At 40.8% G+C, this 26,514-nt stretch overlaps 1 protein-coding gene across 5 annotated transcripts in view; it reads right to left on the reverse strand.

The window, feature by feature from the left end:
- Window positions 1-26,514, reverse strand: part of SPATS2L (spermatogenesis associated serine rich 2 like) — a 109,695-nt gene that overhangs the window by 64,712 nt on the left and 18,469 nt on the right. For 3 of the 5 annotated variants that reach the window (XM_067548953.1, XM_067548949.1, XM_067548951.1), the window contains exon 2: window positions 1,968-2,029. In XM_067548953.1, the coding sequence (XP_067405054.1) occupies window positions 1,968-2,006 (39 nt within the window). In that variant the 5' untranslated portion in view covers window positions 2,007-2,029. Of the gene's footprint in view, window positions 1-1,967; window positions 2,030-3,826; window positions 4,107-14,136; window positions 14,282-26,514 lie in introns of those variants that run through there. The other 2 variants (XM_067548950.1, XM_067548952.1) reach the window with 2 other exon arrangements.

Raw genomic sequence — 26,514 nt, forward strand, 5'->3', positions numbered from 1 at the left:
GATGTATGTCTCAATAATCCAAACTTGAAAATAAACAAATATGTTTTAAAGAAAGTAACAGTGAAAGCAGCCTAGTAGCAGTAAATGTCCACGTCTCTATCAGAAACCAATGCTGACATTTTCAAATATTCCTTTGGGTCCTTCAGGTTCCTATCAAGTTTTGATTGGTCTCCATGCATCTTTAAGAATACTGCTGTTAATAAGCATTAGGCAGTAATAATTGCCTGTTTTCTTCTCTCTTTTTTTCCCCCTCCCTCATGGCATCTTCCCCAAAGAGGAAGTTTCTGATGAATAAGTAACATCTCTGGGATTTACTGAGTTAGTTTATACACTCCTAATAAAACGACAAACTAAACTACTTAGCTGAAAGGTCATACTTCACTGCTGTTCTGAAACCCCTGTACATAGCTGCTATCATCCCCATTAAAAAATTCACTACTATGGTCAATTAATTTAAATTGTTTATTTATTATCCTGACATATGTCTGATCTTGATAACTAACAAGCCAGTTAGCAACCAATTTTGTTTCAACCTGCTGAAATCAACAGTGGATTTTTTTTCACTTTAGATTAAAAATTAAACTCAGTAGATTCTCCTAGACATGAGCTGAACTGATTCTAAAAATACAGATATCTGTGAGTATAGAAGCATTTGCATTTCATATTTGTTTTATTGCATGTCAGTGTGTTCAGGCTAACGTCCAAATTTTTGCAATGGGATCTGCTAGGATGGACCGCTACAGAGTTCTACTGGTTTCCGGAGTCCAGGCTTTTTAGCCATAATGGATCCCCATGCAGGATAAGATGACCATATTTTGAAAGTACACTTTTATGGCAACCATTTTTTAAGGTCATGGATTACTCCCACAAAAGTCAACTTAAAAAGAAATGTATAGGTGCTGATGCAGCTAGCATCTGACATTAAAATGCAATGTTCCTCAGGGTGGAAGACTTTTTCCACTATCTTAAGCATCTCAATGAGTTTCTCATGAGACACTGAGCAAGGGTTGTTAACATTCACTGTGAGCAAAAGAAAATCTTTGATTGCATCCACACTCATTTGACATTTTTCTTCACTCAAAAAACTGTTCATCACACCGAATGCTCATGACACTGCATTGTTTGTTTCTGGTAAAACACTGAGCAAATTCTACATGGAGGAAGTGTCCTATGCTGAGTTTATACCACGGAAGAATTTCTACATGGAGGAAGTATGTGCTGAGTTTATACCAGGCAGAGCATACATCATTTCCATCCATCACACACTGTGGGGAACAGAGCCAAGACTCTATCCAGTCCTGCCTCTTCCTGCCTATCTGTGGTGGTAGGGGTGAGTAGCAGCTTTGAGCCTGCTTCCCTTGCAGTGCTGCAACCCATGTACAGATGACCCATGCAACAGAGTAATGATGTGCGGTATGGCCCTTAGTTCCTCACAAAGAGGTGTAGGGCTAAGGAGGATCTAGCACTAACCAGGAGAAACAGTGAAACTGATTTATACATACACAGCATGTCAAATGCACAAACTGACCAATAGAAAAAATATTTATTTTTGCTAACTTTTCAATCATTGTAACTTTAGGTATTGGCTGTAAATATAGCAGGAACATCACTTTTAAAAAGAAACATGATTTTCAAGGGAATGGTATCCCTTCATATGGCAATGACTATCATAAAGGGCTATTTTTTACAGTAAGGGAGTTTCCGAGTGTGTGATATCATGTAGGGGATAACAGAAATCTATATCACAAAACATTGTTTTCTCACGGAAAAACAAAGGTATTTTTCTTCAGCCAACATTAACACCTGATTCTTCAAACACTGGTGTGTGCGCTTAACTTTTTGCATGAAGTTAATTTATGGTAAAGTTAAGCATGTTGAGTAGATATGCACAGGATCAGGGGATCAATATGTATGTAAATATAGTTTAGGATTGTACAGATTGCACCGTACTGATTATTCAAGCCTACCTTTTCTTTGATATTTGCAGGAGAACTGATTTCTGCCATCTCTATTCTGATGAGAATAATCTCTGTGAAGGGGAAAAAAAGTAAGAAAAAAAGATTAATTTACAGGTTTAGGGCTGACACCTCACTAGATGGCAAAGACTTACACATGAGCGTAACTTTAAGTAGGTGAGCAGTTTCAATGACATCCCACGGCAGGATGGGGAACTGCATCAGTCTTAAGGCTTTCTGAACTCTCACACACAATCTCACCAACAACTCCTGCTGCACGTGTCCTAAACAAACAAAATATCAAATCCTCACCCATAGTAGCTCTACAAATGTGCTACAATATATTCTGTAGCCCATTTGATGACCTACATTTGCTGTGTAGTGCCCTAAGAATGGCCAGTATGGATATAGGCAGATGGGAAAAGATGGGAAAAGAATGATCTCCCATCTTTTGCATCTCATTGTTGCCATGCACTTTCAAATCTTTAAACACAGGGTATATCTAAGGCATTTTTAATCACTCATATTTTGTTGGACAGCAGTGGTCTTCATTTTTGCCAAAATAGGATTCTATGGTCTGCAAAATCCAATCTCAACAAGCAGATGCAGTTTAGAAGTGCTAAGAGGCACAGCTGAAAAGTACTCCATCGCTGAGATCTCCAAAGCCAGTGAGGGGATTTAACCATACAACTCCTATTAAAATTAATAGGTGTTGTGTGGCTAAATTTCAAAGTCTGCTTTGAAAATCTCAGCCTAGGAATGGAATATGCATGTGGTTACAGATGCCAGTGGTACTCTTACATTTACACATCCATTTATTTGAAATGAACCAAAAATTCACACACATAAAGGGCTGAAAGAGGAGAGTTTGAGGCTATATCTACATTCAAAGACTACAGTGCTGCCACTGTAGTGCTTCAGTGCAGACACTCACTACAATGACAGGAAGGGTTCTCCGATCACTGTAGATAATCCACCTCCCGAGAGGCAGTAGTTAGGTCGATTGAAGAATTCTTCCGTCCACTAGCTACTGGACTATAAAGAGAAGGGATCAAACCCCTAAATTATCCTTCACCAGAGGAGACAAGGAAAACCAGTGCCTTGGTCTCTGTGAGGATCCTGGCTAAGAACTAGTCAGCCATTGCTGGAAAAGAAAGATTTCTATCTGGAACAGAAACTGTAGCTTGTTCAGTTTTAGCCATTAGAAAGCGTATTTTTACTTTTGTTTGTTTGTAATCCTTTCTATCTTTATCCCTTATACTCGAACTCACTTAAACCCTCTTTTTGATTAAACAAACTTGTTCTATTTCTTATCTAAACCAACCCAGAGCTTTGATTGAACCGAAGTGATTGTTAACGCCAGAAACTCCTGTTCCAATCTCTTTAAAGGAGTAGAGAACTTCCTGTCTTTGATGAATGTATGTTGATAGGGGTTGTGCATTGCAGAGAGACATCTCTGAGGAGATGGGTGCTGGAGTTCACTGACTGTTATCTGCTAGGAAAGGTTGGCCTGGGAGAGCACTGAAGAGTTTGTTGGCAAGGCAGACAAGCTGGTGTGTCAGGGAGCTGTTGCACAGCTTAGCTGTAGCAAAGCTCCCATTTGCTGAGGTAGAGAGGGGTAACAGTGTCTCACAACTCTGGGTATCTGCAGCAGTTTGTCACAAACCCCATTCTGGATGCTCTCATTTAGGAGTAAAGCATCATTTGTTTGCTGTAACTTAATCCTAAATAACACTGAACTAAGACCACTTTACTCCTGAATGAAAGCATCCAGATGGGTATTTAACATGCTTGAATTTAGCTGTAGCCAAAACAGCGAATGGGATCCATAAACAAGGGAACTTTGAGTAGGAGCAGAGAAGTTGTTTTACCTCTGTATTTTGGCACTGGCGTGATCACTACTGGAATACTGTGTCCAGTTCTGGTATCCAGAATTTAAGAAGGATGCTAATGAGTTGGAGAGAGTTTAGAGAAGAGCCACAAGAAAGATTAAAAGATTAGAAAACAGTCTTACAGTGACAAACTCAAAGAGTTCAAGCAATTTGACTTAACAAAAAGGTTAAGGGATGACTTGATTACAGTCTACAGTACCTCCTTGGGGACCCAATATTTATTAATGGGCTCATCAATCTATCAGAGAAATGGCTGGAAGCTGAAGCTAGACAAATTCAGACTGGAAATAAGGAACACATTTTTAATGGTGAGGGTAATTAACCACTGGAACAACTTACCAAAGGTTGTGGTGGAGTCTCCATCACTGACAGTTTGTAAATCAAGATTCAATGTTTTAAAAGATGCTCTAGAAATTATTTTTGGCAAATTCTATGGCCTGTTAACACAGGTGATCAGACTAGAATAGATTATCACAATGGTCCCTTCTGGCCCTGGAATCTATGAATTGATTCAAATCAGATGTGAAATCATTCACCTTACCTCTCCTGAGGGTCCACAAGCCCTCAAACATCTGCTGCAGTGTGTGTCAGCCCATCCCTCTTTCTTCTAGCTAATTTGTTTTGCACATCCTGTGACAAAGCACCTACCGTTCCCAGATGCCACGCAGGACAACTCCCTAGCTGCCATCCCTCTCCCAGGTCCTTCCATAACAATATTAGACAGCTGCCCTAGTTCTCCCTTTTAGAAGTCTGATCATCCTGTTACTGCAGTATTTCTTACAAAGACGACTGGCAGGAGGTAACAAGATTATCAGCAGCAGAGCAATAAATCCATTCCCCAGTTCTACCAAACGTGACTGTACAGCCTCTGAAAGTCAGAGTACAGTTGCTTGTGCAGACTTTCACCATTCATCGCTGAGTGCAGTCTTTGCAGTTTTATTATTCAGAATGTGCTCATGTAGTACATCAATGAAGAATTAGAGCGTATTTTCACTAACAGTCATTTAATCATTTCCAAGTTATTCAGTCAAAATCCTGCTACTAGGAGAGCCTGGCACACAATGTACAGAAAAGTAAAGAAATCACAGTTTCAGAGCCAGTTTCAAAATACAAGACACAATGTACCAAACATCTAATGAGATTGCAGTAACCTGGATTATGCTCTCTTCTGTATGCCTACAAAACCAGATCCCTTTTTTAAATGGGTTTACTTTCTCTCCCAGGTGTATTGCATTAGACTGTCTCCTCTGTAGTCTACCATACGTTTTACTTAATGGCAAAAGCTGTAGAGCTGGAGACGTAAGACCCTCAACTCACATGCATAATTTCCACTGACATTACCTTGGAGAGGTATCTGCAACACTGGTACAGAATTCCAGATAAATATGAAGGTAGGCCTTTGATACATTTTCTTACATCAAATCTTTGTTTAGAAATATATAAAAAATTTTTATAAAATGCAGTCAAAAGTACCTGTTGTTTCAAAATATTACAGGGATCACTCGTCAGTTCCCTACTTCTACTCTGTTTAAATAACTCAAACAAAATTCTCCCTTCATGTCAAGGTCTAAATGCTGGCCTGTATGTAACTGTAAAATATGCATCCTAAATGTACTAGTCTATCAATAAGAGATGGACCAAAACAGAACCCTGACTGTCAGCCCTGTTGAACGTCACATATGCTGGGTTTGGCTTGAATTGCCAGATGTGAAACTGCAATACTATTTTTGGTACTGCACCAGTACAACAGATATCTGGAAGGACCCCATTCTCCTAATCATAGTCAGATGTAGCCAAAGTCAAAACTGCAAAGGGGGAAACTGCACACAGACACAAAGGGCAGGGAGAGGGGCTCAGACCTGCCTCCCCTATATCCTGGCACGTATATGGAAGGGGATAATGTAAGGCTGACAGGTCCCCCTGCCCCTAATCCCCCTCACTTCCCCATGCTAATCACACCCCTGTCCTCCCTTCCAGGGTCTCACCTTTCTTTCCCTCTCACTCTGCCTAATCCACACCCTTCTCCCCTCTTCTGAGCCCCCACTGCCCCTCTCCCCCATGCCATTTATCCCCAAATCCTCCCTCCCTCCACCACAGCCCCACACCATTCTTCACCTTTCCCTTACTCCTCTGCCCCTAAACCCCTCTCCTTGTACTCTGCCAGCCCCCACAACCACAGCACTGCTTCCACACAGACACACATTCCCCCTCACTCCTCTGACCTCTGCTATTTCCTCACTGTGGATGAAAAAAGTGATAAGAATCTAAAAATGTTATGAGCACCTCATGTTAGGGGGCTGCATATCAGGAGTCCCTTGACCTTAAATGCACACAGTTCCAAGTTCAGGAAACATGACTATAATGTCCTAAATGTTCTTCATCTCTCCTCTAATTATTCAATGGCAATTGATCAATCAATGCTGGCACTTTGCTCTAATAATCCCACAAGTGGAAAAGCAGCAACATGCCCAGCAATCACTCACATATCTGCACAGAACATATGTAATTTATCATCTTTCAGGAAATAGTTAGGGCCCCTAATAAGTTAGCTGTGCCAATTAGCAAGGCGCAGTTCCCAAAAGTAAAAAAAAAAAAAAAAACCCGAAAAAACCCAACCAACCAAACAAAAAAAACAACCCAAAACATATCTACATCCTTACTAGAGGATAGTGCCAATATACCTAAAGCTCATTCATAGATTTCTGCCAAGGGTAGGGTTCACATTACAGTACATGGATGTAGCTCAGGTTCCATGACAACATCGTATCCCCTTGAGCTCTCCAGTTATTAGGTATGTCTACAGTGCAATAGAAGGTGTGAGAGCAGCAGGGATAGGCAAACCTGCGCTATCTTTAATCTATCTTGCACAGCTAAAAGTAGTGAAGCTGTGATGGTGAGGGCTCCAGGGCAGGCTAGTTGGTGGCATTGCTGGCGGGCTAGTACAGCCCACATTGAAGCCTGGGCCACTACAGATTCCCTGCTATTTTTAGCTGTGTTAACTAGATGAAAACTAGCAGGAGTATGAATACCTGGGCTCCCATTGCACTTGGGACTGCAGTGTATACTTACTGTGACAATGCACTGCTTGCAAACCCTCTTATCTATTCTTGCTACACATGTGCATTTCAATCTCTTTGAAGAGCTAAACTCTTCCTTTAATAACTTTTTCAATATTACTTCCCCAATGGGCCAGTGGGTGCCCTGCACAAACATCAAGCGTCTGAAATCTGTTGGGGGAGAATTAGAGCCCTGTTTTGCAGCCCAGGTTTGCACAAAAAACAACAGAATAAGAAACTGTTAATTTTGTAAATCTTTTGGGATGCTGTACCTCAGGAATCCATTTTTCAAATGACTCCAAATTTAGACCACTAACACTACCCGGTACTCTTATGAGGCACAGACACTGTTGAGACAATCCGAGTAAGCATACAAATTTCAGAGCACTTAGACGATTCAACCTTTAAAAAGAAAGCACTGTTCAACCTTAAATATATCAGAGCTGATGCTCTGCTATAATAAATCAATAAAAATCATTCTCATGAGCTTTTAGCTCACTAGGACAGGAATCTCATGAGAATAGCCAACCTCAGGAGGATGCAAAATATATGTTTGCATTTGCAATAATAAAAAACAAAGGTAGCAAATGGCAACATTTAGTCATTATTCGTCTTGCACTTGTGCAATTGGCACAAAAACAAAGGTGGCTTTTTTGTTTTTTTTACAAATACCTGGAATAAGAAATTACTTCTCTTTTCGCATTTAACTGTAAATACTTCAGCCCAAATTCTCATCCTTATGTCTCTGAAACCCTTTCAGACTTTTTTAGGGCAGAATTCTGGCTACAATTCTTGCCATATTTGTATTTATTTATTTATTTTAAAACATAGCAAAGACACAAGGCCAGATCCTGCAGTCATTTACAACCATTTATTTGAATGCAGAACCAGGCATACAATATAGTAAAAGTACACGTATGTTTCCCTATACAATATAGTATACTATAAGTACATATATAAACACACATATATGTATGCATCACACACACACACACACACACACACAGATATTATGGTTATATCAAATTGTGCACAAAACCTATGTGAATCTCAGTATTGTTACCCTCACCTTCCCTATTGCTTGTCACACTCATTTGTTACATCTTGCCTGAAGTGAAACTGTAAAGTGTTTATGTAGGGATCATGTCTACCTGTGTATTTGTACAGGATTTAGCACTATGGGGCCCTGATACTGATGTGGGAGTTTGACTGCTACTGCGATTTAAATAACAAAGCACCACCAGCCCTACCCCACCATGCAGAGTCATTAGTGGAATCTGAAGCGGTGCAAGAGATTAAAGCACAAAAAAGTCTGTTAGCACACAGAGTGCTTAGAATTGATCAGCAGGTCACCTTAACCTGCCTCTGTCATTCTGAATGTTCTGCTCTAGTGACTAAAGTCACAGTTAAGATAACTTTTGTGAAAAAAACATACAGCAGACAGGGCAAAAACATAGATAAAAGCTGTATTCACCAAGCTGCCTTTTATCTTTCACCCCATATAATTATATCTAGAAGAATGGAAGGCAAGAGACTAGAAATAAAATTTAAATTCAATTGAGGGTTTCTAATGATATCAGGAACATTAAAAATTGACCATTTATGGTATAAAAAATGTGGTAATCAGTCTCTCACTCACTGTCCTTTTTCAAAAATACATCTAAAAATTTGGAGATGTTCAATCTTTATAAGCAGATAAAATATTTTATTACAGAAAAATTAATCAAACATTTGTTAAACAAGGGACACATCTAACGTTTAGTTAACACTAAATGTTTTAAGAAACCATATTGGAGTCAGTTTAGGCACAGCCTGATTGGTATAAACTCTGTCACTCTTTAATGGGGTAAAAATGAGTATAAATGATCCCTCTATTATTACTTTAAAAACCCCAATATTTTATTGGTCACTCATTAAGAAAGTATACAATACTATTATGCTTTCTGAGCGAGTAATGGGAAATGGAATTGTAAGAACACTATAAGATTTTTGGAATAGTTCTTTCATTAGGTAACACTGGGTAAGAGTCTGAAAAGATCCTCAAAGTTCTTTAGGTGCCTAACTCTCACTGAAATCTGTGATGATACAGTCCTTAGCCCTATTTCTTCCCTGGGGTTCTTGACGGGAAGAGCAGCTTTACATTTCTGCACTACTCCAATTACCTCCCTAATGGCAGAACTACCCAAAATGAATCAGTCATTCCTGGTTTACCAAGTCCTTACCCTCTACCAGGGAAGGCCATCCACTTTAGGAACTGTGCCAGCCACCTCTGGCCCACTGCAGAGCAGGGTTGTGAGCAGACTGCACTGCTGATAAACTTTTTATCGCTGGGATTTGGAGTATGGGTTCTCCTGGCTTATGCCTTATGAGTGAATCTGACCCACTGTATATTATTCAGGATGAACTGGATATGCCTTGCGTCCTAGGATTAATATGCAACTCTCATTAATAAAACTGTGTACAACTAGCAGCTGGACTCAGCTACACAGAGTGGCTAAAACAGTCTTCTCTCATATGCAGCGTGAAGAAGATTTCCCCCAGCATTTCAGAAAGAACCAGATTTGAAAAAAGTTCACTTTCCATAGCAGGGCTTGCCAAAATAAACATTCAAATCTCACTCTTCAATAAGCGCCACAAGTGCAAGACTCTTGCCAAACATAGTGACAAAGAGCAGTGAAATATAAAAATCTGCTGTATACAAAAACTCAATGCTCCCTCTAAAATTATTTTCCTCTGTAAAACCAGAGTTAACTTCCAATTTCTACAAACTATATATTATCTACTAGTCATTCTTGCCAGATTTTGAGTAATTCAAAATCATTTACATTGCTTTTACATTGATTTTAGCTTAGAACAGCATGCCAAGAGACAAACTGTAGATGAATTTATTTCTGCTACTGTCCAAATTTATGCTGCCACATGGACTGTGATATGTCTAAATGCTAATGCCAGGGCTATCCAAACTAGGATGATAGTTTTTTTTTTGTTTGTTTGTTTTTTTAATTACAGGGTCCATGTAAGTGTCATGAAGGTTACAGACAAAGTTAAAACATATTACACAATCAAAATAAATCATCATAAAGAATAAAAAATCTTCAGGTTATCAAACATATTGGCTGTAGTTAAATATTGAATGGACTATTAGAGGGTTTTAAGAAATGTCCTGCAGTTACTCCTAAATTCAGCGCTCTTTGTATAAGACATTTTTATACAAGGCCTAAGCCACTGTAAATATATAAAATCCTCCCCTCATGTCTCTAGTTAATGGTAAAAGCTGCCCCTTTGAGGAGCCAAACTAGCAAAATGAAGCCTCTTTAGAAAGACAAAGGCCAGATTCTCAGTTGATGCAAATTGGGGTAACTCCTTCTAAGTCAATAGAGCTATGTGGATTTACACCAGTTAATATAAATCAATGTAAACTAATGGCATATTAATCTACAAAGCTGACCTAGAAATCACAGAAACTGAAACAGATTCTATAAACTATTAAAGGCTGGATGAACCAGATTTAGCCACAGTGGGAAAATCAATAGGGAAAGAGACCTTGTACTGAACCAGGGTGGCAAGTTTACAGCCAAACCCTTGCCTTAGCCTGTTGGAGAGGAGAAAATGGAGAAGGAAAGAGTTAAAAAAGCCTTCATTTTACCTGGATGGGAAGATGATAATAATGAACATGAATAATTACAGATACTAAAACAGCGAGAGTTCTGTGGCACCTTAAAGACTAACAAATTTATTTGGGCATAAGCTTTTGTGGGCAGAAACCCACTTCGTCGGATACAGATACTAAGCTTAAGACTGGGATGTACAGGTGGAAGACTATGTAGCTACGTATCAGTTCAACAAAATACTTAAACTGATGCTTAATTTTAAATATTTATGTAGCTCCATTGAAGTCATTGGGATTACACTCATGCTTAAAACTTAAATACTTTCCTGAGAGGGGCCAGAGTGCTCTGCACCTTGCAGGACCAACCACTAACATTAAAACCACTCTTCCATATTCCATATTGCCATAGATATGCCATCTGAAGAAGACACAAGTTTCTCTGAGATGGTATATTATATAAAGTGTACATGGACAACCAAAAATTCCCTAAGATATTCTTCTGTTAAAATGACTGATATACTGTAGTTATAAAAGACCCAGTTCTAGCAGTGTTAATAATATACATTATAATCACCTACTAGCTCTGAAACCTAACTTGTTGACATTTTGGTGTCCCTAAATTTAAAATAAATACTCAGGGGTTTTCTCCTCCACCCCCCGAAAAGGAAAACAATATTTTTTGCAAATCTTGAATAACTTCATATATCAACAAAAAATACTCCTTGAAAACAAAAAATTGTTAAAGAAGTGAACCTGTACCTACTAACTGTTCCTATGGTTTTTCATTATATTTGCTTTTACTAGTTAAAATGAGTTAATACAATATTTGCAACCCTTTGGATTCCACTTCTGTTTTAAAAATCAAGATACAGAAGCTGATTCTTCTTTACAATAAGGATCCATGCCATACTGATCAAAGAGACTTTAAAGTGTAAGTCCCAAGGTTAGGCCCCTTTGCATTGCCAGAGGGGTGTGCAGGGGTCTGAGTTATAAATGAGAATCTGAGCCAAGGTCTTTTTTTCAGACAGTAGGAGCTGAGGCCAGAAAATATTTTGCCTCTACGGGTCAGAAGCAGAGAGTACAGCTTGACTGTCATCCACCAGGTTGGCTCTGCCAGGCGAGGACAAAAAAATGAAGTTTTAAGTGAACAAAGAGTATTATGCTAGACAGGAAGAAAAGTTCTTGACTAGTAAAGAAAACCAAAACGACATGACAATCACAGGTGGGATATTTTTATCAACAGCATCTAAACAGGTGTTTTGCACTTTTTCCCCCTCCCCAAAGGAACACAAAGAAAATATATCCCAAACTGTACTTTTCCTTCTCAAACAGTATTTTTCTTCCTGATTTTTTTTTCTTTTAAAGATCACAGAGACAGCGTTCAAGGTTGGGATAAACATTCCACAGCATTTTTCATGTCTTTCTGTTTCTCTCTGTTCACCTTAAGCGATCTTTGACATATCGTGCTGCACTAGGTGGCCAACATATTTATCATGGAAAGTTCTACAAATGCTGATATTTTTAATTTGCAGTATTATGATGTGCATTGCCACCCGCCTGACTCAATGAGTGGAAAATTTGATGGGACCAGCGGTTGGGAAAGACCCAGTAGAAAGGGGGCAGGAAAGCATTTGCTGGGGAATACAGGGTAGTCCCGCCCCTCTAGAGGAACTATCCATTCATTGGCCAGCCAGGGGAAGAAGGGAGCTGATTGGTCCTTCATTCTCCCCTTTCATTAATTTAAACCCTAGCCAGGGAATGTGGACCCTCCTTTTGCCCCATTTCAGCAGCTAATAGGAATGGTTTCCAGAAGTAAAAGACCTGGGATTTTGCTGATGGGCCTTGTGCTCATGGGATAGGGGAAGACCTGGTGGCCTCTTCGGGCCAAGGTCCCCTCTTTTGTACCCTCTGTCCCTCTTGCAGGGGGACAGTAGGATTCAGAAGAGTGAGCTAAGTCCTAGGAATGGCCAGACCTGAGTTATGGGTTCTGTAATAGGTTCCCCGTATCGGAACCGCTGAAAATGCCTAGTGGTGAGAATCCAGGGAATAGGTGGGTAATGCTCGTCTCCTGAGTTAAGTTAAATAAAGATGAGGCCTGCCACTTAAAATCCTCATTCTGTCCATCTGTTCTCACTCACCGTCATGTCCAAATCAATCTTTGGTTATCAGCCTTGGGGATTTAAGAGCTATTTTTTCAAAAGTGCTCAGCGCCCCACAGCTCCCATTTACCATTGCAACAGGCCCAGGCTACAGTCAGGGCCTGGTTTACTCTGTGTACATGTAGCACATGGTCATAACAGTCTCTGCCCGAAGGAGCTGACAATCTAAATAGGCCAGATTCGCAACAGTGCTCAGGCCATCTTGGAGCTGCTGGATTCTGAGTACTTTGGAAAATCTGGCCAATTCATTGTAGGTACTTTGGTAGGAGCTGAACTCTTTTGAAAATCTGGCCCGAACTGTGGGTGTTGAGCACTTCTTTCTGTCCCTAGAACTACAGTACATTCAAAATTACAAAAAAGTGACAGACAACAACAAAACAAGGACTACACAATTTCAGACACAGCCTGTGCCCTAGTCCATACCAAGATCTATGTGGACAGGGCATTGGACTGAGACTCAGGAGACCTAGGTTCAGTTCCTGATTTTGCCACTGCTTTGCTGGGTGGGGTCCTGTGCAAGTCACTTCCTTCTCCATGCCTCACTTTCCCCATCTGTAAAAAGGATAAATGCTCCTGATTCCTTTGTAAAGGGTTTTGAGATCTATGGATGCAAAGCACTATATAGGGGCTAATTACGGTTATTGTTGTATACAAAGCTTCATGCAAATCAACTTTAATTTACTATGGTTTTGCTCCCCCTTTTGCAAATGAGATTTCCCTGTACTTCAGCTGTACATTTTTCTGCAGGGGAAGGGGATAGACAGGCAGGCAGGCTACACCAGGGAGTCTTTGTACCCCCTGCAAGCCTTGGAGGGGGCAGTTTGGGGCAGGATGGAGGAGAGGCTAAGTGATCCATCAGAGGCCTAGAACCTCAGAAAAAGAGGCACAGAAGGGCAGCAGCTGCTATTTCAGGCTAGGGGACCTGATCTAATGCCCATTGAATTCAATGGAAAGACTCCGACTGATTTCAATGAGTTCTGTTTCATGGGTCATAGGTTGTAATAAAAGTCAAAGAAGGGCTGTAATGCAGCCGTATGGAGGTACATGAGGGTGGGCAGGGGGTGGAACTTCAGCCCATCACCTCCCACTTAGTTCCCCAAATAACTCAGACAGTATAAGGAGATGGGTGAATTTCACCAAACAGAAGAATGCAGTTCCAGTGCTTTGAAGAGATTCGGCAGTAGCCCAGAGTCCCCTCCTTCAAGTATGGACCTGTACTAGTAGTTCACGTTTTCTCACTTGGCTCGAACGGCTGCTGTGACCCTCGATATACAAAGATTCCTCTTAAATGTGGCACACAGCAAGTACTATTTTTGAACTGTGATAATATTTTAAGTAGTTTATAGTATTAAAGTCTTCCTTCACAACTAGCTGTCCCGACGGACAGGACAACAGGCTTCAGAGTGTAGCAAAACCACTTGATCACCACTGCCAAGAATGTGTGTCTATGGTTTAATCACTTACGAGTTCTGCAGGATTGGCGCTGCGGGCATCAGATGAGATCTGTGGTTAGATTCAGAACGGAACAGAGCTCTGTTGCTCACATCAATGGATCCAAGACTTGGGGCTGAATGGAAACAGCTCTCTGTGGTTACTCAGTATGTAGCCTTTCACACACTAAGAAACTTGAAAAAACAAGGCACACATGTGAAGCAATTTACTTGGGGTAAGATTCTGCTCCCCTAGCCACTTGACTGGTTGCAGCTCTCCTTAGATGGGCAGAGGTCTCGGTAGTGAAAAAGCAGGAGAGCAGTGGGGACAATGGCTCTGAGAGTAGAACTGTGTCCATGGTAGTTTGTCAGGGGTTTTCCATGGCATGGAGGGACAGCGCCTCCTGAACAACAACTCCTCTTAGAGCTGTCCTAGAGGAGAGGTGCAGTTCCTAGTGTAGCAGTTGACTTGCTGCATTTTTACAGACAAGTTCATCCATTGATTTCAGGGGAGCTAAACTGATTTATACCTAGGTAAGGACCTGATCCAGGAAGTCTGTGGGAAGCAAAGCCAGGAATTGAATCCGGAATCCAAGGCCAGTGACTTAACCACAAGACTCCTCTTTTGCCCATGACAGTATATGCACACCTGAGCCCACTTGTCAGTGTCAGCCATACAACATACAAACATAAAAATAGTCCCTCCCTGCCCAGAAATCTTGCGTTCTAAAAAAAAGACACATTAATTCTGCCTCAGTGTGGGGAAATAGACTAGATGACCTCTTGAGGTTCCTACCAGTGCTACATTTCTATGATTCTAAAACAGGCATCACAGGAGAATCCAGGCTTGGAAATAAAAGTAGTTCTGATTTTACTGAAGATATTATAAATAAGATCATGTGGGTGTTGTGAATGTTCAGGAGGGATTTGGATGAGAAGAAGGATGGTGATTTGGTTAACTGGGAGAAGGACGTCATCCCTTGCATGGGGTAGAAAATGCATAGAGACTGGGGTGGAAGCTATGTGTCTAATTCTCCCATTAGAGATCCAAGAGCACAATATTGCTCATGAAGTGAGATTCATTAAAAGACCTGTCCAGCTTTCATGATGCAGAAACTCATTCAAACTCATGTGAGCCTTTAAGGGCACGTCTGCTGGGAGGTGTGATTCCCAGCGCAGGGAGACAGATTCCCACTAGTACTACTCACGCTGGCATGCTAAAAATGGCATTGTGGATCATGCTGCATGAATGGAGGCTCAGGATAGCTGCCTGAGTCCAAGCCTGCCTAATCCTCAGGGTCTGAGCTCAGGTGGCTAGCCCAAGCTGCTGCCAGTGCTGCAACATCCACACTACTATTTTTAGTACACTAGCTTGAGCAGAGTTAGCACAAACCTGTCTACTTATGCTGGGAACCACATGGGCCTATGACAAATGCTGTCTCTGTGCTCACGAAAGTATAGGGTCAGCTGCTTCTTAATGGATGGTGCTCCAAAGAGGGTGGGGGAGAGGTGAGAGAATGGCTGTCCCACCCTCTTACACAGTGCCTAGCCAGTTACTCAAAGGGGATTTAGCTAATCTGATGAGAGCACTATAAGGCCTCATTTCTGAGCACCACATTTCAGGAAAGATGTGCACAAATTGGAGAAAGTCCAGAGGAGAGCAAAAAAATTATTACAAGTCTAGAAAACTACAAGTCACAGCTGAAACAGTTGTATAAATCCTTTCACACATTCTTCCATGGGGTGAGACCTTTGGTTTGGAATTCCAGCTAGCTGGATTCCAATAAAGAGAATCCTGCAGTGGTTTGTGTGCTCTGGTACACTGCCATCCAGCGCTGGGCAGAAAATCCATTTCACAAATTTAGATCCTTCACAGATTATCCATGGACAACTTTGTTTTTACAAACGTGCAAGTTATGATTCTCATTTGGAAGACCAACTATAGCATGAAATCAATATCCTCTTAATGGGATTGTAGAAAGGAAGCAGTACTCTATTGAGAAATTCTTGATATACCATTTCCTAATAGGGAGGGAGATACTCCTCACAATATCCTGCACTATAGAGAGGCCATCTGTTTCTGACAGCTCAAGGCTGGGTCAGAAACTGACCTGATCATTCACTCAACTCTAGTGGGTAGAGCGAATAGTTACACAAGTAACAATTTACCATATACTTGTCCAAACTCTGGATTTGCAGATGTATTAGAACAGAATTTGTCTATGCAAGGCTTTGCTTCACACCATGTTTTGTTTGTTTTTTCTTCTTCTGTGGCAGCTAAAATTTATGGTACACGGGTATAAAATTGTTAAATAATGGGAGTTTGTGTCTACAATACCACACTCTCTAAACATTCAGTTGTACATGGCTTTGTAGTTTTGTCATGTAGCAACTTGCTGTTTAAGCCTGTTGAAGCATATTTTCAAAGAAAGATTACACTGCAAAGCATGGTAGGTGAATTTTATCAGAGGGTCCTTTATGGAATTTATAAAATTTTTTAGCCTTGTTGACTAGAGCATAAAAAAGGGTTGATATGTTGGTAAATAAGGCCAAAAAACCCTCCAAAATTGGATTTATATCTCAGTGGTTCAACATGCTTGATACAGTGGAAACTAGACATATGTTCTACAGATCTTGACAAGAGCTGAATATGTTCCTGAAGAGCACACATGTTTGCACAAACGTGTGAGAAAGACGGTCTCCTATACACCTCAGCACATTAAGTATCTGAACATCTCACAAACATTTGTCCTCTGTGGGTTCCTCACTCCTGTGTGGGATGACAGTACTATTATTCCCACTTTACACAGAAGAAACTGAGGCACAGAGAGATTATAAGTGATTTACCTCAGGTTACGTATTAAGTCTGTGACAGAAAGGGGAAGTGAATCCAGATGTACTGAGTTTTGAATCAATGTATTAACCAGAAGACTATCGTTAAATTATTTAATTTTCACCTCTGTGACCTTAAAATATTAAAATACCTATAAACCCCATTGAAATCATGTACTCAGTCCAGTTTGCTACAGATTTCAGCTTACATTCTCATACATACTAGACAGAAAAGGGTAGACTGGTTTCAGACACTGATTAGCAGAAAGAAATTATTGATACATTTAAACAAATACATTTTTCAAAAAGATAAAAATATTGGTCTCTGGTCACCTTTGAATTTTAGTGGTTACAAAAATGAACCTTTTCAGCATTTTACTTCATAGCTTCATCAAATTCATTTTCTATCCCTCTAAATAGCTGCCCTTTTCTATCTTCCTCAAAGGATCATCTTGCACAAAGTACTGCATGAGCTCAGAATATAAATTCAGCATATAATTCAGATGCAAACCATGACAGACCTTCACAGCAACTCAAACACATAGGAAAAAGGGATGGGGCGGAGAGTGTGGCAATATAATATGAGCTAATTACTTCTGGTTCCATCTTAAGACAATGGTATGCTGCTAACAGCTCAAGTAAACAGAAATGAAACCAAGTGGTACAGAGTACACATCATTGACAAAACGTGAATGAACTTAATTTCAAAACTGTTGATGGGCACTCTGCAAGCTGCCCGTGACTAGGTATCACAGTGATATAAATAAGTTAAATGCCTTGTCACTCCAATTCTATCCTATACACATGCAAAATATAGAAGAGGACAAGATTTTCCATACAGCTTTACCATAACTGTTTAACAAATCCACCATAAGATAAAGGCTTTTTAACATTAGATAAAACATTGTGATGAACTGACTAGATATGTATCACTGCCTCCATGGGATGGAATAAGAACTGCTCAACTGATGATACATCTACACATGCTGGCTCTGCTCAGACTAGCCCCTAAAAACAGAAATGTGGCTGTGACGGCTTGGGCTAGCCACTCAAGTACATCCGCAGGGGTCAGATGGGGTTGTACTCAGGTGGTTAGCCAAGCCGCTGCCTATACCGCCATGGTCACACAGCTATTTTTAGGCACTAGTTCGAGCAGAGCTAGCCCAGAAATGACTATTCAAGCTCGGCATTACACCAAACAGCTCCTTTGTAGACATTCCCTGAGTGTCACAAGCCCTGTACTGCTAACAACTAATGGAGATCATCCCTTAGCACAAGTAACATGGACCTGTGCTTTTGGAGAAGGAAGATCAGTATGCTATCTCTGCTGTAGCAGTGATATGCTAAAGTAAACATGATGTACATGTACAACTGAGAATCAAGAAATATTCAGTGGCCACATATCTGTAGCAAAACAATGTGTCCCATCAAGTCTACTTAACTGAACGAGAACTCTACTGCTTAGTAAGAATTCTGGACCGTATCACAGACATGGGTCACTTCTATGAAGAAAACAGCAAGGAGATATGGAGATTAAGGTCATTTTGGATGGAACTGCAGCTCTCTAATTTGTGTTCATACATAGATGTGAAGTGGCTGGCTGCCATTACAAGAGTGCAGAGATAGCTCAGGGCTAGCAGTGTTAGCACTGCCAAAGGAGCAGAGACGATGCAGGGCTATAGCTGCGGGGAAGTACACATTACCCTTTGTTTAAAGGTGATCCAGTGATTGTGACCCTTGGGAGCTCCAGAAGGCACAATGCTTCCTGGAGCTCCTAGTTGGGCAGTGAGCAAGAACAACACCATCAGTGCTCAGCTTCGGCTTAATGTCACCATTTTGCCCCTCATGTATAAAATCTTTGAGCAGACATTTAAATTTCCTGCACCTGCCTCAGCAATGGGAGTCCAATGAGAGGAGGCTGCATTAATGGGTTTTTCACTACAACCAACCAAACTTATGGTTAATCGTGACTAGCTAACATACTTAAACATGACTGTCCTTGTCCACACTATGGGCTACATCATGTTTAACACTGTGTTAACTAACATGTTTTCTAAAATGATGCACTTTCCCAGCGTAGACATACCCTTAGTTCTTATCAGATGCACTGAGCACCATCTACAACCGAAGTCAGCAGACACAGCAGGTGTTCAGCATGTCTCAAAATCAGTCCCTAAACCGATAGTTTTGTAAAAATTAGATGATAGTAAGTAATTAGTTGTGGAGAATGAGATGAATGTGGAGTTAAGAGTCTCAGCGATTAGCTATCTATAACACCATGTAAGTTGTAAGATGTTTAGTGAGAAAAAAAATCAAGTCTCTCACTGTGGGAGGCAGACCTATCCTTGCTTACAGACAGCCCCTCCAACCTGAAGCAAATACTCACCAGCAACTGTACACCATACAAAAAGAACACTAATCTATCCCTGCAACAAACCCCGTTGCCAGCTCTGCCCGCACATCGACTCTAGTGACACCATCACAGGTCCTAATCACATCAGCCACACCATAAGGAGCTCATTCACTTGCACATCTACTAATGTAACATATGCCATCATGTGCAAGCAATGCCCCTCTGCCATGTACATTGGCCAAACCGGACTGTCACTACGCAAAAGAATAAATGGACACAAATCAGACATATAAAAATGGTAACATCCATAAACCAGTTGGAGAGCACTTCAATCTCCCAGGACACTCTGTAGCTGACTTGAAAGTTGCCATACTTCTACAAAAAAACTTCAAAAACAGACTTCAGCAAGAAACTGCAGAGCTGGAACTCATATGCAAAATTGACACAATCAAACTGCATCTGAATAGGGACTTGGAATGGTTCTCTCATTACAAGAAGTAATTATCACTGTTCACACATTCTCACCTTCTAATCAATGATTGTGAATAGGCCTCATCTACTCTAACTGAATGGACTTTGCTAACACCTACCCTCCCCATTGTTGTTCCTTACCCTTGGATGTGTATATATACCCCCTATCTGATTTCTATTTCTCGCATCTTACGAAGTGGGTTGCAGCTCACGAAAGCTTATGCCTGCAGAAATTAAATGTGTTAGTCTTTAAAGTGCTATAGGACTCTTGTTGTTTGAACAACTCCAATCTCTCTCCCTCTTTTTCTAGATAATCCAGTAGGTTGTATCTTCTGCAACAGCTGTAGATTACAAGAAGAATTATTAGTTATACTGTTTCTGCTTATTGCTCTGGCTCTCTCATTCCAGGTGATCTTTTTTCGAACAAATCTCAAAAACCTGATTATAGTTGCCAACCTCTTATGCACAAACATACACAGTGCCTAAATTCTGATACATCGAGAGCCATGTTGGCAGTCTGCCAACAGCCCACAGCTCTTGCCAATTTCCATATAAATGTACACAAGAAGTATCTCAAAATCAAATGTGCACAACCACAATTTGCCTGTACCTGTGCATCCATTCACGGCTAAATTGAAATTGATTTCCTGCACTAGCAATTAAAACCTGTACTTCATCAGCTTCGTTCTCCCTCTTTAGTGAGAGGGAGAGGGCAGTCATGGGCTACAGTTTGAGACTTTATTGCCCACACTATGAGTACCCTGGGTTGTACCATCATTATGCTGGTCTGGTCAGCTCTTGAGTCTGACACTCATACACTTGTCATGACTTGCTCTGAAACAGCCATTTCAGCAGAGATAGCAAGTTCTGCTTACTGGGCCCCTTAATTAGCCCCATTGATAGTTTAATGAAGTTAATTTCCTGAAGGGCAGACAACCTTGAAGTCAGCCTCTGAGAAATCGAACTGGTTTGCTTTGTCTTCATGGACTCATTTTCTCTATTGACAATGCAAAATATTCACTCTTTATTACAGAATGGGAATGTATGACTGTTCTCATATTTCACCCTTTTTGTACATAGAGACACAATACATTTTTCACAAAGGCCCCGGAGAACCCTTTATGACATGAGTCCCACCTAAATCACAGCTTTTCTTTCAGAGCAGGATGTAAGAGTAATTTTTCCAGCATACAAAATAGCATGGTTCTCACTGAGTTAGTTGCCTCTGCAAAGAGCTTTTGCAGGTTAGATTGCAAGGGTCTTTTTTGATCTAAACACATATTTTGCATGGCTTGCTGAATCTTAGATCACAATTACATTCAAAGTCTAAAGGAGGAATGGAACGCTTCCGAGTCCGATACTTCAATGAGGAAATACAAAAGTCGTTAACCTTCTTACAGTGTTATAAAGCTCTTCAGATTGTGCATGATGGACACTGGATTGAATATTAGGAAGCCCCACAGAGATCCCAGGCCCACAAGGGGAGTGTGCCCATTTCTGTAGCCTTTAGGAGAGTGCATCCTGCTCCACTTTGTGCATCCAGAAAGCTCTGGGAAGTGTTAGAGAGGGGACAAATGCTATGACCTCCTCTCCCACTTTGGTGCTAGGAGGGAATGTTCCGGGTCTCCCCTCAGGCAACATGGATGGGGGTGGGGAGAATGGAGAAGGCTCCTTGTGTCCTCCTCCTTTGAGCTCCTGAATGGAGGCCTGGCACAATCTGGCCCCAAATGTGACACATCTAAAGGTTTACTAGAGATTCAAAGTCTGCCATTCTACACAGTGGCATGTACTGTGCTGGTTATTTTAGTTCACTTATCTTACACAGAGGATAACAGTGCAGTCTTACAGTCTCTGCACATTAAAGGAGTATAGGGTACGTCTACACGGCACACTCCTTAAGCATATAGTACATATACTGCGCAACCCCCTGGCACGGGTATTAACAACAGTGTAGACAGTGAGGCTCTGCTTAAGTGAGTACAGACATGCCTGGACCCCCAGGGTATATATCCTACAGGGTAATCTATACTGCTATTTTTAGCAGTGCAATGTCCCATCCTTGGAGTCTTTCCCACCGCAGGGACAGACTTTCGCAGCAGGGCTTTAAAGGCTCAGGCAGAGGGGAGGCAGCAGGGAAAGATTCCGGTAGCTCCGTGCTGTCCAGCCTTTCTTTGTTGCCTCCTCCCTGCCAAAGCCTTTCACTGTCACATGTAGCCCCAATTTTGATTCCCCTCAACTCTAACTCTGGAGCGGGAGGGAGAGAAAGGGTCCTCTCAGTCTAGTATTGTTTACTCTAAGGATCGGAGACTTTTTTTGGAAAATTCAAAATAAATCCAAGAAGTCATCCAACAAGTTCCATGACTTAGAAAAATGAATGGGTCTTTCTATTCATATAATTGTTCTCGCCATTTTTGTCCTCTTGTATTTCAGGAATGGTTTGGGTTAGAAAGTTACAAATAGCCTCATGTGCTTGTTCTCAAGGAGCACTCATGAAGGCATACGATCACATTCATGAAGTGATTCAAGTCAGAATTTCAACTCTTGTGCTTTGAGGTTTCTTATGGACGTGGGCTTCAAATTAGAGGAATACTACAAAAATAATTTGAAGTCACAAATCTCCTTATCTTCTGGACTCTCATAGCTTTAAAATGGTGAAAGTGATTTTAAGCAAAAAAGCCAGATACTATATGTAAAGTTTGCACAAGTAAAGCTTTATGGCTATTGCAAAAGTTTTCTCCCTGGACGATACCTCATATGTCAAGTTTGACCAAATGAGATGTAATCCCCTGAAAAATATAGGACTTTTTCAAGGGATGCATATGGGACTTTTCTCCCTAATTTAACTACCTTCCTGACTCTGTTCTCTCTAAATGTTCCATGGCAGATCATCAAAGAAAACACTATACAGGAAATAATCACTGGATGAAGGAAAGAGGAAGTCAAGAGTAAAGGTGCAACACTTAAAAGGAAGCTCATTTCATTTTTATCATCAAAGAAAATACTGCAGCTTTAGTATGAAAATGTTTTAAGCAATTTCCCATCATAATGAAAGATCAAATTTAGAAGAGAGTTCTCATCTTCAAACTGAAAAAGACTCTAGAGTAGGAATATGCTCTTTTACTCTGTAGGAAAAAATGCAGGTTTTAAACCTAGTAGCCCATATTCATTTTTTGCTGTAACTTGATTAATTTCATGGGGCAGATTTATAGCTGATGCTTGGAGAACATAAACCCTGAACTTGCCAAGAGCCTATTGCCCAGGCAGTGCTAGCAGCTGACTTAAATATCCTCTCTCACTGTTCTCTCCACCTCTTCTGGCCACCACAGTGCAGAGGTGACCTTTGGGAGACTGCATTAGCCCCTCAAGTGCTGTCCCCACCTCCTGCTTTGAATGCATCAGAGGGAGATGGGGAGGTTGTAGCCAGCAGTTTGTTGTAAACATGGCTTTTATAAATTCTAAGGCTATTGCGACCATCTAATCTGACCTCCTCTATAGCACAGGCCACAGAACTCCCCCAAAATAATTATTTGGAACTGTTAATTCACTATGCTACCCTGTGTTCAATGCCCATGGAGCTTTTAAGACATGAAGTGTTCTGTCCTATAGTCATAGACATGGCAAAAAGAGCAGGGAGATGGCTGTTTAGAAGACTAGAAAGAGATCCAAACCTTGCCAATGGTAGGACACAGAGAGGACAGAAGTGGAGACTCATAGCTCTCTCTATTTTTAATCATCACCTCCTTGTGGGAAGTTCGATACCACATCTGTAACCTCAACAAATCCACAGAAAAAACTACTGGTTCTATTGGCCATGCAGGCCACAGATAGAGGCTCCTATACGACAAAGCAAGTGAGATTTTGTTTATGATTTTGAGTACCAGTAGAGGAGGATGGCTGATCCACTGGGCAGGACGTGAGGCATAGCCTGGCTCCATATTCTCCCTAGTGGGTCAACTCTATGTATTACTGGCATGAACACCTGTTTGGGACCCAGAGGAAGTCTGTCATGAAGGTCAAGATATAGGGTACTGAGCATAAGTTTGTCTTGGGGGAGACTGGGAAGATGGGTGAAAATATTTGACTGGGGAGCCAGAGTGCTTTCGTTGGGGTCAAAGCTCAGGTGATTTGGGCCCATTACTCACAGCCTGCTATTATTACTTATGTTTATTACAGTTCTTTAGACTACATCCGTATATTATTTTCCTAAACTTTTTTTATTTTAAATATACAAATCAAGACCGGATGCCTTTTCAAAAAAGGTATGCTCTAGTGCAACCTGAAGTTATGGGTTTGTGCAGGAATCACATAAGTGAAATTCTATGGCCTTTATTATGCTGGAGGTCAGACTAGATGGTCATAATGGTCCCTATAAATCTATAAAAATTGAACACCTAGGAAACCTTTCTTTGTGAGTACTCACTGTCTTGGGGAAGCAGGTGAACTAAGGACCTGACAGAGGTAATAAGCACCTGCAACTCCTGATGTAGTCAACAGGAATAGGAGATGCGCAGCATCTATCAGGACTGGGCTCCAAGTCAATGGCCAGACACTCATAGACTTCAATGGGAACCCCCTGTAAATTTGTGCTCAGGATGTATTTACTATTAATCCCGAATGAGTGACTACTGATCCTGGGAGGTGCAGGGTGTCTTTAATGGGACTTGAGGACAACAGGAGATGAGAACAGTCAGCATCCTCCAGGATCTCACCCTCAGAGGACAAATCACAGAATCATAGAATCCATGTGAGGTCATCTAGTCCAGTCCCCTGCACTTATGGCAGGACCAAGCATTATCTAGAGTTTCTAGACCATCCCTGACACGTGTTGCTAACCTGCTCTTAAAAATCTCCAATGACAGAGATTCCACAATTCTAGGCAATTTATTCCAATGCTTAGCTACCCTGGCAGGAAGTTTTTCCTAACATCCAATCTAAACCACCCTTGCCGCAATTTAAGTCCAATGCTTCTTGTCCTATCTTCAGAGGTTAACAAGAACAATTTTTCTCCCTCCTCCTTCTAACAACTTTTTATGTACTTGAAAACTGTTATCGTGACCCTCCCTGGCCCCAGTCTTCTCTTCTCCAGACTAAACAAACCCAGTTTTTTCAATCTTCTCTCATAGGTCATGCTTTTTAGACCTGTAATCATTTTAGTTGCTCTTCTCTGGACCTTCTCTAATTTGTCCACATCTTTTCTGAAAGTGACGCCCAGAACTAGACACAATACTTCAGTTGAGGCCTAATCAGCATGAAGTAGAGCAGAATTACTTCTCATGTCTTGCTTACAACACTCCTGCTAATACATTCCAGAATGATGTTTGCTTTTTTTTTTTTTTGCACAACGTTACACTGTTGACTCATATTTAGCTTGTGATCCACGATGACCCTCAGATCTCTTTCTGCAATACTCCTCCCTAGGGAGTCATTTCCCATTTTGTATATGTGCAACTGATTGTTCCTTCCTAAGTGGAGTACCTTATTGAATTTCATCCTGTTTACTTCAGAACATTTCTCCAGTTTGTCCAGATGATGTAGAGGTTTATAATGCATATTTCGCCTTACCTTAAAGAGAGTTACTTATTTTCACTGGGGGGGAGAAACGGGATTTATTGAGCACCAAAACTGTAATCATCCTCTATGCACTACTAAACCAAAATGATAAGCTCTGCATCAGACTCAGGCAAGTGGATGACTGTGTAAGAAATGACTGCGTCAGGCCTGCAGGATTTGACCACCTCTTACAAAAGAGCCATAATTTAGCCCAATGGAAAATATCTATATTCACTACTGATCCATACTGGAATTATGGTAAATAAAGAACAATTTGCAATCAGGCAACATTCTGACTTCCTTTTGCCAGCACGATGTAAAATGCAGGATACCCTTTAGAAAGAAAAGGCAAATCATTCTATATGATGGCTCCTCTAGCATGCCCAGCAATCAGGCACACAGCTGACACTGTTTCAGTTCTAGTATGAAATAACATGGTTAGAAGAATAAACATGCTGCAGTATGTTTATTGTGACATGTAGCTCTTCAAGGGCATGAATACTAAGAGTCCAGTACTGCTATCTTATACTTAGCCTCCCACTGACTACCTGGAAGTTCAGTATAAATTAGGACTTCAGGACTGGGCTATTTTAAACTACCAAGTGTCTAGGAAACATGTAAACATCCTGTAAACATTCCTTTTCCCCCTCCCAGTATTTAGTCATTATTTCATTCCTCTTTATCTGCTGATTTGGTGCCAGTATTTTTTCCTCTCCAAGTATTTAGGGCCCAATCCAACTCCTGATGACAACATTGGGGCTTGGATTGGATCCTTAGCAGGGCCACCTGTGAGCCATATAACAACAGAGTTCAGTATTACATGGTTAAGTACTTAATATCTGACTAACAGTAAACCATTCTTATAAGTCCACTGTAAAATACGGGAATTACTGGAAATTCCAAGAGTTAAAAGAATGAATTGTGGATTTTGCTATAGTACAAGACCTTAGAAAATTGATATCAGATAAAAACATAAATTCTACCTACTGCAGGATTTCCTACGGTATCATATTTCCAACATCTGGGAATAAATTTGTTCATGACTGTGATTATGTTTACTTGTTATCTAAAGGTAGTTTAGCCTGGGATTTTGTTTGTTTGTTTTTTGCAGACAATACAGTAAGGGTTTTTTGGCATCAATTACAGGTATATTATTAATAATCCTGATGGGACGGACTAATTCCCCATCTCTCCCAGATGCATGTA

The sequence above is a fragment of the Emydura macquarii genome, unplaced genomic scaffold (genome assembly GCF_026122565.2).
Source record: "Emydura macquarii macquarii isolate MOO-44397 ecotype Brisbane River unplaced genomic scaffold, CSIRO-AGI_Emac_v2 contig_1253, whole genome shotgun sequence".
NCBI lineage: Eukaryota > Metazoa > Chordata > Testudines > Chelidae > Emydura > Emydura macquarii.